The sequence below is a fragment of the Phodopus roborovskii genome, unplaced genomic scaffold (assembly GCF_943737965.1).
Source record: "Phodopus roborovskii unplaced genomic scaffold, PHOROB, whole genome shotgun sequence".
Taxonomy (NCBI): domain Eukaryota; kingdom Metazoa; phylum Chordata; class Mammalia; order Rodentia; family Cricetidae; genus Phodopus; species Phodopus roborovskii.
This window is the reverse complement of record NW_026126517.1, coordinates 42739731-42754805: the sequence shown is the minus strand read 5'-3', so window position 1 is coordinate 42754805 and position 15075 is coordinate 42739731. Positions and strand designations below refer to the sequence as shown.

At 36.9% G+C, this 15075-nt stretch overlaps 1 protein-coding gene across 8 annotated transcripts in view; it reads right to left on the bottom strand.

Annotated features, from left to right (window-relative positions):
• Positions 1-15075, bottom strand: part of Herc1 (HECT and RLD domain containing E3 ubiquitin protein ligase family member 1) — a 162294-nt gene that overhangs the window by 56493 nt on the left and 90726 nt on the right. For 7 of the 8 annotated variants that reach the window (XM_051197814.1, XM_051197817.1, XM_051197818.1 and 4 more), the window contains exons 31-36: positions 11288-11443; positions 9592-9698; positions 7883-7993; positions 6298-6474; positions 1847-2086; positions 1350-1433 (exon numbers count right to left, since the gene is read on the bottom strand). In XM_051197814.1, coding sequence (XP_051053771.1) covers positions 1350-1433; positions 1847-2086; positions 6298-6474; positions 7883-7993; positions 9592-9698; positions 11288-11443 — 875 coding nt within the window. The remainder of the gene's footprint in view (positions 1-1349; positions 1434-1846; positions 2087-6297; positions 6475-7882; positions 7994-9591; positions 9699-11287; positions 11444-15075) is intronic. The other variant, XM_051197816.1, reaches the window with a different exon arrangement.

Here is a 15075-nt window from a genome sequence, read left to right as displayed (position 1 = left end):
GAAGCTGGTGTGGTAGCACATGTCTGTAGTCTCAGCACCTGCAAGACCTTGAGTCCAAAGCCATTCTTTCTCTGGTGGTATACTTGAACCCTGGTAACATTCTTTAGTCCAAAGTAGGCTTGGTGCTTTCCAAAATCTATAAACCTTGGAGAATTCATCCAGCCTTAGGATTCTAACCATAAATATATGTATTTTGTCTGGGGGACTTTTCTGAGAAGTTTCAGAATCTCTATGAGTTCAAGACAAGTCTGGGCTATACAAAAGACCCTATCTCCCCTCCCTTACGCTTTAAAGATATCAAAAGAGGAGTGAGACTTGGGTTTAAATCATAGTTGTCCACCATCCTGGCAAGCAATTTAAGTTTTAGCTTCACCTGGGAAAAAGTACACTAATAATAGTATCCACCCCCTAGACTTATATTAAAAATAAATAACGTGAGATAGACAAAGCACTTGCTAGTATAATACTAGGTTCACTGTGAATAGTTAAGTTAACTATTGCTTTTCCTCAAAGAATATCACCAGGGCACAAGAACACAAGCAGGGCAAAGGGTGATATCAGCACTCAGCAGCCTCTGCTTCACCTACAGGTTACTGGCTACCTGCTCAAGAAGTTCTCAGTCTTATGAATGAGTCTTAGTATGTGTGTGTGTGTGTGTGTGTGTGTGTGTGTGTGTGTGTGTGTGTGAGTGTGAGTGGGGTAACTTTCATGATTAATACCTACTGTCTAACACTTTAATTATAAGAAAACCATATGATTTAACTTGAAATTTTTCTAGTATAAATTCCCACTAGAAATTCTTCACAAGAGACCTAAGTTACCCTCCAGTAAAAGGTGGGAAAGGAAAAATATCACCATTACCCACAAAGAGAAGCTTGTTTCTGCTTTTGTTTTACATAAAGCGAATAAAAAGGTTTCAGTAGATTGTTCTTCTCATCACAATCAAATCTGTAACTTCTTATAGTTTTGAGAACTCTCTCTTATGAATGAAAGGTAGTTTCCCCACCATAACTTAATCTTACATTATTCAACTAATGTTATATTATGTTTGAGTATTGCTTCTCATATCCATAACTACCAATAAACCACATTACTCCTAATATAGTTCTGGTAAATCTCACAGTGCCCCTGTTTGCAACTTGGCTTGCTATACAACTATATTGCCTTAATATGGAATAAAGACAATTCCTAATATTATCTACCCTTCCAGAAGAAGGACTTCCATGTGCTATCAACTTTTAATGGTAGAGGCACCTTTCTGTTTTATGACCACTGTGTCATACTAACATAACATTAATTTAAAATAACTGGTGTCGCTATTGCGTAAATACAGGTTGGGATTCTGTTACCTTCTCACCAGGGTTGCTGCTATAGAACATTACACATGGGTACAACTCTGCTGCATCCACATCTTCAAAAGCTAATTTGGGTTCCTAGAGTATGACAGAAAAGCAAAGGAAACTGAAGTTGCTTTTAAAATTGATATTATGTAGTCACATTAAAATTAAAAGGCTATGAGATACAACAAAGGTTACTAGAGCCATGTATCAAATGCACTCCCACTCAAGGAATATGATCCCACCCTGTTCACTTGTTTCTAAAATCTTACTTAATTTTACCACCTTTTTGTTAAGATTGACACTATTAAAGAATTTCAAAAACCAGAATCAGAGGGGGGGAAAAAAAAAAAAAAGGAAGAGGAAAGGAAATAGTCTATGTACTAAATAACCAGTACTTAATAACATGAGTAGAATTTAAATTTGAGAAAAAAATGAAGGGGGGGGAGGGAGGGAGGGAAGAAACAAGCAAGCAAGCAAAAGTAGTGTTTATAAACAGGTTTCAGTACCTCTCCATTTTTCCCAAAGGAAATGGTCCTGGCTTCCATGTCTAACACACAGGTAATGAAATCTCCTTGAGTAAAACTGGACAGCGTCAGAGTCTGTTCTCCATTGTGATAGAGGTTACCACTATAAGCTCTATAGAGCCACATGTCTGAGGTAGTGCGGTGATTAAAATCATGTACTGGCCAACGAGAAACTCCAACACATGTGCCCTCATTACCTCTATTTTCCTTCACAATATAAAACTAAAAAAGTAAAAGAAAAAACAACTCATAAATGTTCATTAGTACTGAAAAAAATTATGCTATTACTACATTGAGACTTGGAAATATGTTTGTAAATAAAATTTACACATTTATAGGAACATATTAACTTTATTTTCAGTCTAAGAAGAAATAACAAAAATTAAATAATTTCATCAGTTTATAAGGCAAATTCATTCTTCACCTTATAAATATAAAGAATAACCTTTGGTTATTTTTCCCCCCAATAGTTATACAATACTTTATTTTCTGCACATTCCACAATTCAGGTCAGGTCAGGTCAATTACAATCCCATATTTATGCTATTTCTTTCTTTTTTTAAAAAATTAACTATTACAGACAATGCTTACACCTGTGTTTTTTTATTTACATAATTGTGCAAATATCCTTGTAGGTGAGAAACACAGCAGTGGGACTGTTAAAGGATACATTTAATATTACATTTTAATAAATACATAATTAAGAAATTTACCTTAATATGTAACTACTAAAGAACCAGGTGTGGTAGTTCATGTCTGTACTCTTACCTCAGCACATGAGAAGCTGAGGTAAGAGTTTGAGGCCATCCTGGGACTCAAGAGTTCCAGGCTAGCCTGGGTTAGAATGAGACCCTGCCTCAAAACAAAATCAAACTCAACTACTAAATGGTTCGTTCACTTCAGGATTTGGTATCATAGAAATTGCACTAGGTTATAAAACACAAAGACAAGACAGTCACTGATCTTGGAAGACACACAGGAAAGGCCAGTCCGTGAGACTGGCATAGGACTAAAGGCTAAAGAGAACAGTGTACAGAAGTCCTAAGGGCATGAAGACAGATCTGGAGAGGCTTGGGGGATACTGGGGACAAAGGTCCTGCTTGTGAGACTGACTCATGGTGAAACTGCCCTCTGGTGGCCAACAGCTCTCAAAGACACAGACAAGCCTGATACAATAGGATTAGCAACTAGACACAGCAATTATTAGGTTAATGGAAGGATTCCCCTAAAGGATACACTGGGCTTTTATTTACAATTTTATGCATCTTCAAATCAAAAAAAAAAATCAAGACATTATCAAGAACACAGACCAAGGGTAGTGGCAATAAAGGCCAGCGGAAAGTACTTCAGTTAACTCTGGTCTATGCAATTCTACAAATTAGCCTTCCTAGTTGCAGTTCATGTAAGTCAGTATTAATGGCCCTTACTTTCCCAGCTCACATTGAGACAGGGCATTAAGACTTAGTGAGCACATCAGAGTGGCCTTTCTCTGAGACCTGAATTAGGACTCTCAAGACAGGTTTCCTTCCTAGGACACATGAACCTATTGAACTGGCATCCTGGAGACATACATTCCTAAGGAACACTGCCACTGTCTCTGTGCTTTTCTCTTAAGATCATCCATGTCATGTGGTGAGCCTCAGCAGAATCTATAACATTTAAAGTAAACAATTTAATTATGATGCTGAGGGAGTATTTTAGAAAATTATTTATAGAAAGCTTCAACTTCTTACACTGATTTTGTGACTACTCCCTGTATACCCTTTATGCACAAAGGATTGGAAACTACAGGGACTAGCATCCTCCCTCCACTCTTTAAGGGACTGACTCAACCCCTCTGCTGGTGGTAGTCATTTCTGACTTACTGTGCTCATTCAACATTCTGGTTTAGGTATGAGTAGATTGATTCAATAATTCTTACCTTTCTCCTGACACATAAGACATTCCTGTAAGGCAGTTTTATTTGTTTAAGCTGGCCCCAGAAAGAGATTGGTATTTTCAAGGCTATTTATTGGATATACACTCAGGATAAAAGAGATATATTTTCTAGTATATGAGTGTATTGCCTGGGTGTATATCTATACATCATGTGTATGCCAGAACCTACAAAGGTCAGAAGAGGAATCAAAGCCTCCAGAACTAGAGTTACAGATGGTCATGAGCTTCTGTGTTGGTGCTGGAAATTGAACCAGAGTCCTCTGAAAAATCAGCCAGTGCTCTTAACCACTGAGCCATCTCTCCATCCTCAACAGATAGGTTTAAAAATCTTATTTTGAAAAATAAAAGTTAAGACCTAACCTTCTTGTTTAATTCTTTAAAAAAAAAAATAGTGTGGAAATTCTTTTATCCCTCTTGCACTCAACTTATCTGTACAAAAAGTCTACATGAAAATTAAGAATTCAAGTTATAATTACTAACTAGACACACCAAGTATCTTATAACACAGAGAAAACAAAAATCCAAGGTCTAGGGAGGTGTGGAGAGGGCATCAAGTATTAAAACTGTCCCTTGCTCTTCTTCCTCTGGAAGGGGAAAATTGACATTGCCCTGAAAGCTGTTATGATCTTGCAACTCAAACTGATTGCTGAACCTTTCTCAAACCTGACAGATTAGAAAATAGCAGGAGTAAACTCCTACTTCTGACTTTGTCACAGAACAATTTCAAACACCATTAACACAGACAAAATAACATCAAAGATAACAAAATTCTTCAAGCTGACTGCCTGAGACAGTCCTCTGAAGCAAGGAACTCAACTGAAGCATTCAAAAATGAAACAGAAACAGGCAAAAGAGCTGAAGGCTCCATAATAGCAGGCCACACTGGGATGGTAGTAACCTTACTAACTGACAATAGATGTCCTGAGTAGAGGTGCCCTAACAATTATAGATGCTTGGGACTGTATTTTGTGTGTGTGCACTCTATAATAACAGAAGCTCAACCCTAGACTGATCAGAATTGTGTTATGTTATATTAATACCTAAGCCAGGATTTAAAAGTCAATACAAATTGAGCCTAAAAGCACATGCCCATCACATGAAAGTGTTTCTGAAAGACTAAGATGGGAATCCTGACCTAAAAACCAGTTTGGACTACACAGCAAGACACCACCTCGAGAAACAAACACAAAAAGCAAAATATTAATGCAAAAACTTATTAATGGTGCCAGTACGGTGGTACACCTTTAATCCCAGCACTTGAGAAGCAGAGTTCAGAACAGCCTGATTTACACAGTGAGTTCCAGGACAGCTAGGGCTACACAGTAAGATCCTGTCTCAAAACAAAATAAAAAAAAACAAAAACCTTAAGAATGAAGCCACATAAAATTTAACTAGCTAGCTAAGTCCATGACACCTATATGGCACAAGTCAGTATTATAGTTTGGTCTCACCAGTTGCATGGGGTCCTGTTAACAGTTTTACTGTAATCCATGACAGCCAAGAACCAAAGAAGTGGACTGAGTACAAAAAAAAGGAGTTGATGTAGCAGAGAAAGTCCTGCTTTTTTAGCTGGCCTTTGGCTGGTACTAGGGAACTTGACCAATAAACTATTCCTTCCATTGATTTTAAAACAAAACAAAAACTAACAACAAAAACAACTTTCCTTAACTGATAAGATTGGCTAGCTGTGCCTACAGTGTTTTTGTAAATAATAAGCCTGAGGTCACTTACCCACATTCCTTCTGGGAACCTAAAGAATGAACACATGCCTTGCAAAAGGTAATCATAAACCTGCATCTATTAAAAAGCCTTTGGTGATGTATCTCTTAATGGCTTTCACGGGCAAAAAACATAATATATCTGATAGTATTCTCACTAATGTGGGTGCTGTGTGCTCTGTTTGACTCCTTTATTTTACATGCTTCTAACCTCTCATTTTAAAATTTAAGGCAATTTTTAGACTAAAGAAATCTTACATAAATGGCAGAGATTGTGTATCTCCTTTACTCAGCTTCCATTTGCAATACAGAACATCATTTACATAAAAAAGTCTTTCCCAAAGTTTTATTTTTTTTAAATCAAAGAACCCAAAGAAATGGAACCAAAATTCTTTTTAAAATATCTCTCTGAGATTATAATATAATTATACCATTTCCTCCTTCCAAACTGTCTGATACCCTTTCTTGTTCTCTTTTAAATTCATGGCCTCTTTTTCTTTTATTGTTGGTGTGTTTAATTACTTAAACATAACCTACTCAGTCTATATAATGTAACTTCTATTTAAGTTTCAGGGCTGACCATTTGGTATAGGATAACCAACTGGTGTGCTCTTCCCTGGGGAAGGCTATTTTCTACTGATATCAGCATTCCTTAGCTACTTGTAGTTCTTTGTCTGTGGATGAGGCCTCCTGAGCTTCTCCCCCACTAACATGTGTTTTTAAAAACTAAAAGTACAAAACAACAACAGTAAAACAACTACTAAGAATTCTCCTCACCTTCCATTGATAGCACCCAGAAGTTACCCCAGTTGATGCCAATCCATATCCTTTTCCACCGCTGCCATGAGTTAAAATCTGTCCATTTTCCACAATGCAACACTGAGCTTTCTCTGGATCAAAAGAGACTTCTTGTATGGGGAGATTTTCATCCTCTTCCTCCAACTCTCCTTGCTTCTACCAGAAAGGAGGCAGGGTCAGTATTTGGGAGTAAACAGATCTCTTATACTTCTTTGGTTTTATTCTACAGATATATCAGTTTCTAGATACTGTGCAAGGCAGTAGGAATGCAATGCCTATAAAGTGCTTAACTGTCCATTTAGGGCACACAGAGACTAATCAAGTCAGTTACATAGTGAGACGGGAATCAAGGATAACTCCAAGGTTTTCCACTTCAGTAATAATTAGAACTGGGAAAGGAACAGAATGTGAGAATGCTATTTTTAATATACTAAGTATGAGATGTTTACTTAGTTATCATTCAAGTGGTAAGACAATAGAAGAATTTAGAATTTAGGCATCAATGCATATAGAGTCAAATAAGGCTTCTTTGAATATGGAAAAGAGAAGAGATGATGGGGTGGTGGTTGACTACTAGGTCACACACAGAGAAAGAAAATCCTAGAAGAATGAAAGGCCATTTTTTAAGGTAGAAGGGAAAATTAGGAAAATTTTGGAATCTGGAAAACTAGGTTAAGAATTTATGTGGATGAAGTAGAATCGTATTTAGAAGGTAAATTGGTGGAGCCTAGGCTACAAGGAAGGGACAAGAGAATCAAGTAAGATATGAACAAAAAAAAAAAAAAAAAAAAAAAAAAAAGCAAACAGTGAGCCCTCTATATCCCAGGTTCTACATCATAGATTCAACCAACCACACTAGAAATATATTTTTTAAAAAACTGCAACAGCACTGAACATGTTAGACTCTTCTCATCACATAGGATATATGAGATCACAACTCTTTACAAGCTTACACTGTATTATGTATTGGAGAACCTAGAAATGATTCAAAGTTTATGGGAGAATTGCATACGTCATATATAAATACCACATCACTTTATGTATGTGACGTGAGCATCAACTGATATGGGCAAGCGTGTATGGTCCTAGAACCAATTCTCTATAGAAATTAGAAAACACTTATAAACATAATGTTAACACTTAGTAGAATTTGGCATCTTGATGGGTGATAAGCAAGTAAGACTCTGAAGAGAAAGTGAGAAGTAAAAAGTAGCTGACATGTCCAGTTTATTGCTTTAAGACTCTTAATAGTGAGAACAGGAAAGATGATCAAGAAGACTTCATGAAAAAAAAAAAAAAAAAATATATATATATATATATATATATATATATATATATATATATATATATATAATTTGAGAAGTGAGGATGAGAAAAAACATGACTGGAAGACTGAGATGAGAAGTAGTCAATAGAGAAGATGACAAAACACACAAAGAGGATGTGGAACAAATTCTACAGCAAGGCCCCTCATAGCAGCATTTCATACCCAGAAACAGATGGGCACTAGAGTATCTACTTATAAGGACTAAAAAACACCTTTTCTGGGGGGAAAATGGATTACCTGTAGTTTTATTTCTTGTTCTTTTTCCTTTATTTGAATAGCATGTTTGGCCTGAGCAATGGGAGTCTCCCACATACAATCCGACAGGAGGGAAAATAAGCGTTCAACAACCTGGTGTATTGAAAGGAAACAAAAATAAAATTTATAAAGAGAAATAATACCTCCTTTTATGAGCTATCATATACTATAATGTTCAATGGCACATGAAGATTGATTATGCTAATATCCAACAGCTACTTCTGATGGTCCTATCTGGAATACTTCCAGTTTTAAAGGTCATCAGCTCACTACAAAATGGCTTGCTTTTATGTCTCCTTTCTAAATACAGATTATCTGTTTTGGTTTTACTGTCTCACACCTTTCTCTTTCTAGGGAACCAATCTACTAAGAAATTCTAGATTGCCCTTTCCTTTTGACTTTACATGTATTTTCTACCCCTCCATTTCTTACACCACACAATTTATTTTCTTCTCCTTCCTTAAGAATGAAGGTTTTCATTAGGGGTTATAGGTCTATTTAAGTTGCTTATCTGTTCTTGATTTAATTTTGGTGATGGTTATCCAGAAATTTGTTCATTTCCTTTGAATTTTCAAATTTTGTGGAGTATAGGTTTTCAAAGTATGACCTGATAATTGTCTGATTTCCTCAGTACCCACTGTTATGTCCCCCTTTTTGTTTCTAATTTTGTTAATTCGCATGCTCTCTCTCATGCTTTTTGGTTAGTTTGGATAAAGGTTTGTCTATCTTGTTGATTTTCTCGGAAAACCAACTCTTCGTTGCATTGATTTTTTTTGTATTGTTTTCCTGCTTTCTACTTTATTGATTTCAGCCCTCAAATTGATTATTTCCTGGTGTCTGGCGTCTATTCCTCCAGGGTGAGTTTGCTTAAGAGAGAGCCTTTATAGGTTTGAAGAGAAAACTGCCTCTAGAGAAATGTCCAGAGACCTACAAGACTGACCCAAACTAACAATTTGAGCAACAGTGGAAAGGCTACCATAAATGCCCTTTCCTGATAATGAGACTGACGACTAACTTATCCACCATCATGGAGCCCTCATCTAGTAGCTGATGGAAACAGAAGCAGACATCCACAGCTAAACACTGAGCCAAACTGGAATCCAGATGTAGAGAGGGAGGACCAGACCAGGCTACAGAAACCCACAGAGACAGCTGACCTGAACAAGGAGGAGCTAATGGGCTCCCAGACTGATAGCTGGGAAACCAGCATTGGAGCGACTCAGACCCCCTGAATATGGGTCTCAGTTAGAAAGCCTGGGCAGTCTAAGGGACCTCTGACAGTGGAACCAGGATATATACTGGTGCACAAAAGGACTTTGGGTGCACATTCCCCATGGAGGGATGCTCCCTTAACCTAGAGGCAGGAGGGAGGGCCTAGACCCTACTCCAAATGACTTGACAGATTTAGATGACCCCTCTTGGAAAGCATCACCCTACATGTGGAGTGGTTGGGGGCATGGGAGGGTGAAGAGTAGGGAGGGAGGAAAGGAAGGAGGAATGGAGGGAGGGAACAGGGATCAATATGTAAAATAAGAAAAATTAAAAAAGAATGAAGGTTATTAAAAAAGCAGTCTATACTACTGAAGACAAGACAGGTTTACAACAAAAAGGAGGCTGTAATAACTCTCAGTTGTAGGTGAATACAATGACGATATGAAAAGCATTTCCCACCAATTAAGAAAAATACAAACCTGGGCCATTTGGTCATCTTCTACACCTGATTCACAAGCTGGTAGCACAGCTTCAAGGACATGAAGTGCAAGGAGCCTCGTTCTTAAGTTACCAACCAGAGGAATGCCTGGGGGACAGCAGACCAGTCTTCTTGTTATCAATATGACAGGCATACAGAATTAAAATTAACTTCACATAAAATTATTTTCCTAAGGCTACAAAGCAGTTTATAAATAAAACACACCTATGTTTTAACCTATTGTCACATTAATTTTGGACCCAATCTATGCCTATTAGTACATATACACACTTCATGTGCATGTTCCAATTTATATCTTTGTTGGACAAACACTGCGACCACATGTGTCAAAGGTAGAGTATGCATGTATTTCATATACGTTAACCCTAATCTCAGAGTCTGATACAAGGAAACAGAGGCTCAGAGAGTTTAATAATTTAACCAAAACTCCATACTTCAGGAGAAGCAGTATTTTTAAAAGGCCTGTGAGCATCTAAAGCCTAGGCATATGCTCTCATTACCTTGCTTTAGTCCATTTCCTATTTCAGGGCTTGGTATGTTTTTGGTTTTTTAAGCTTTCATATATGTACATATTATATGTTGAGCACAGTTACCCTTCAATGCACAGTAAGTAATTTGTACTTTTCAAAAGCTAGAAAAGGTACAGATAAAATTTTGGTGAATAAATATGTACTCTTCTTATAGAAATACCTAATAAGATCAGATGAAAAGCTGGCGCCTGCCTTTAGTCCCAGCACTTGGGAACAGAGGCAGGTGAATCTCTGTGAGTTTGAGGCCAGCGTGGTCTACAGAGCTAGTTCCAGGATAGGCTCCAAAGTAATACAGAGAGAAACCCTATCTCAAAAACCAAACAAACAAAAAACCAACCAACCAAACAAACAAAAATCAGGTGAAAATAACTGAATATCTGTTACTTTATACTTTAAAAAGATGATATAAACTTCATTAAAGGAAGCTCTAAGTTATACTAGTTGATAAACATTGCTGAAGTATATTGAGAATGTACACACATATATTAATCCATAACATGGAATACAATATTATAATTCTGCATGTTTCAAGCACATTAGGGAGGGATAATAAAAAAAAGTTCTGGAAATGGGTTGAAATGATACAATACAGTGAATATGCTTAATGCAATGAACTGTATACTTAAATTTTAATTTTTGTTTTATATATTTTATCAAAAATATGGGAAAAGACTAGAGTAGCAAAAGACTATGAGTAAACTGTATAAGATTAGCAGACTTCTAGTCTGGAACTAGGAATTAATTTTATACAGAACTGTCAGACACCACAAAAACAGAAGCCGTATCAAGGCAGCTGAAATCATAAACAAATTCAGATCTGACTTGACAATCTAAAATGTGAGGTCAAACTTGTAGAAAATTATATCCTAAACACATCTCTACTAATTTTTAGTGCATTTTATAATATGAACAAATAGGGTCAAGTTCTCTAGATTAAATCATAATTTCTTCAGCACCACCTGACATTATTAATTCTTTACCAACTGTTATCCCCAAAATTGGCATTTTTCTATCAATCAAATAATCAAAAGTCAAAGAAGAAAAGTCTTGAAATCAGGATCAGGTGTCCAGTGTTGAATTCTAGCATTACCTTAATAAAATACACACAACACATAAAAACACTCTAAACAAAGGCAACAGACATACCTGAAGAGCACTTCTGAGACGCTATGTTTAGAAGCACCTCTGTCCATTTGGGGGAAGCCATTTTTGATTGAATTGCTTTTGAAGACACAACTCTTCGAAGAAAAACTAAAAAGTCCCCTAGATGGAGTTCAGCTGCATGTTGTTTCCTAAGAGCAGCTGAAAAGTAAAGAGGTAAGTTTACATTTCAACTAAAAGGCTGCAGGATAAAGTTTATCTTGTCCAGCTTACACTTCGATTGCATTAAGCACAAATCTAACTCATAGTCTAGGTTTTCAATAAACTGCCATTTTTTGAAAACTAGAAAATGGGCAAAGGTAAAAATTGAAATAAATTCTAATGAAGCATCTTTTATATGTGTGCAGCAGAAGAGTACGCATGCAAGAATGTGTATGTGACAGTTAACCTTCATTGTCAACTTGACTGGTTTTGGGATCACCTAAGAGATGCACCTTAAGGGAAGATCCACCCTGAACGCAGGCAGCAACCATCACAGAAGCTGAGCCCCCTCCCCCACTGCTTCCTGTGGATGAGATAATGTGACTTTGACAATCCTGCTTTCTCACATTCCTTGCTGCCATGCCTTCTCACTATGATATACTATAACCTTAAATCAGATCTCAAAATAAATCTTTCCTACCTGAGAAGTTGCTTCTTTATTATATACTTGAACACTAATACCTACTATAATATACTTGAACTTATCCATTTTTTTTTTTTTTTTTTTTTAAGAATTGCGATTTCAAAAAGCAAAGTATAGCTAGCCAAGTCTAGAATTCCACTATATAGAATTTTGGGGAAGATGGTCTGTAAACCTCTAAAAGTATACCAATGAGTGTATATTTACATGTATTTGACTAGGAAGAAGTTCATAACTTTTATTACACTTTCAAAAACAGATAGACTATGATTCCTGCTCTCCTGCCCAATCACTAAGTATCGTATTTCTCAAAGAGATCTTATGGTACAGTAGTAGCTCAGTGAGTAGGAGTGTGTGTTTGTTCCCAAGGACCCTCATGGTAGGAGAGTACTGACTCCCCCAAGTTGCTTTGACCTCCACACTCATGCAAGCTCTCATCTGCCAGCAAAAGAAATAAATGAATTTAATATATTAAAAAAAGTATATTCTCAGATCCTAAAACAAACCACATTCTAGAACTGAGTCAGGTTTACTGGGAGCCAACTCAACGTACATGCCCTTCTACACAATCTAGCCCTAACCAGTAGTTTCAATTTCCAGACCAGCATTAGCATCAGCCTTTCTCTTAGGATCACTCTAGCTGTTTTCTCTACCCTATCCACTTGAATTCATCCCAAGAATGAATAAAAAAGGAAAACAATGTAAGCAGAGCACCAGAATTCATCTCTCCCTGCTTCCTGACTTTGAAGACACACAGAACTACCTACTACCTCTATAGCAAACACACATCCTTTGTTATAATCACCTTTCACATTTGCTTATCCCTGGCACCATCCCATGCAGAGGAGAACCAGAAGTGTGCCAGTAAGGCAAAAAAGCACAGCATGTCAGTTCTCAAGAAGAACACATGAACATCTGTAACAATCTACAGTGCTACTTTCAGAGAGATTCTGAAATGCTCCATTAAGGAATATAAAGAGAAGTCTCATGTGAAAGAGAGGAGACCTCTGCAAAGGGACATGCTACATCAACAATAGAAGTCAGTAAACACCCGTCACAGGAAGGAACATCCAGCACAGGAAGGCTTCTGTTTTGCTGAGAAGGGCGAACAGGTCTATGACAGAACTAAACTGCTGAGGACAACTGGAGAAGAAACTAAAAATTATTTCTTTACATTTCCTCCAAATAACACCTTGTCTCTTCTTTACGTAAACACAAAACAATTTTTATAATATTAGTTCAAAGAACATAGAAGTGCCTGTTCTGCATACTTATGTCTCTTGAAGGTTTCCCTATGTTATTTCTTCAAGAGTCAGTTCAAAGGTTACTAGGAAGCCTCTTTTTATCCTTTGTATAACGAATGTGTGCACTCTATCTCCTACCTCCAGCAAGTATTTCTAGAATAAAACATTAAATTAGAGCCAAATGTAGTGGTGTATATCTGTAATCCAAGCACTCAGGAGAAAAAGGATGAGGCAGGAGGATCACAGATTCAAGTCCATTTTGGGCCTGGAGACCTCAAATGTGTAAAGCTGGTTGATACAACCTGATGATGCACTCCTATATTTGAAATGAAGGATACATTTTCATTTCAATTATGTATTTTAGAAATACTGGGTGTTTTTCATACCTAAGCAGTTAGTCACCTTCCCAGCCATTTTCAAAACTGGACCCTCTCTCTGGTACAACCAGAGGGGAACCAACATGGCTTTATCCTTTGCTATACACAGACAGCAAGACTCAGTCATGGAAAAACTGTGTATTTCTTTACTGGATATTAAAGGATCCCAATTTTTGTTGTTTTCTTAGATGGGGCACTACTATTTGGTACAAACTAGGCTGGAATTTTAACATCTCTGGTACTAGAATTCTAGGCATGTATCAGCACATTCAGCTAAAGGTCCAATTATCCTTGGGCTTTATAGGTTAAAAAGTAACTGTAACTCTTCCATGTTGTCTGTATGTGCAGTACTCAGCACAGACTGGTAAGAACCTGCTACCTTAACAGCTCTTTATCTCCTAGTGGGTCCCAGAAAAGCAGAAAGAGGCAGAGACACTTTGTTTTGACTGATCATCTTGTGACTCTGCCTAAGCTCTCTGTGTAAAATTCTATACAGTACCAAGAAAAGAAAACCTGCCACTGGTTTGGGCTGGGAAACTAAAAGGCTAGTCCTTAATTAGAACCACATATGCTCCTACATCCTGACATAAGGGATTTAGCTATTTCTTGTGAGCTTCTTGCTCTGCATTGTATCTGCTTACAGATTTGATTGTATCATGACTCTGTTTCAATGACAACAGAGACAATGGTTATCATTCTGCATCTGTTCAGTATTTTCTCTATATTCCTTAAATCAACCAATTACCATTTAATTTCAAACATTATCTATTAAAATATTTAATATTAACAACTACTAAACTTTCATTATGTGCCATATAATGTTCTGTGCTTACACATATCAAATTATTTAATCCTCAAAACAATCTTCACAAGTTGGCTTTGTAATTACCCTTGTTTTACAGATGACAGAACTGGAGCAAAGAATAGTGAAGTAGCCTGCTCTCTTCTGTCACCTAACCCAAAGGGATTTTTACAGGGCACCTGGGGTTATTGGGAACATGAGACACGGTAACTCACAATCTTTTTGGACTAATGACCAATTGTAGACCTTTATTCCTGAAACTACACAAAGACAAAGGCAATACTTCTACTGTTTCATGAAGGCATAATCTCTACTGGAGAAACTGCCTTAGTTTCATACTCTATAAAGAAAGTGAAAGAGACTGTTCTCTGTTCCTGAGGTTCCTGTTGCAGTGGATTCTATGATATCATGGACTTCATCTGGAAATGTGAACCAAATAAAACCTTTCTCCCCCAATTTGCTTTTGCCACAACTGGAAAAGACACTAAAATAACATGTTCACTATAAAACAAATATTATAACAGCAACCAAAATTATACTGGCCAAATGTAAGAAAGAATTTGGTCAGTTTGGTTCTGATTTTAATCCACTTGTCACTTACCAAAGGGAATCATTCACATTAGGACTATAGTTAGAGGAGATTTGTTAGAATTAAATAACTCAAAAAACATCTTAGACTCTCCCTAGATAGCCTGGAGAAATCAGTCACCTAAAATCTACGTCTCCCT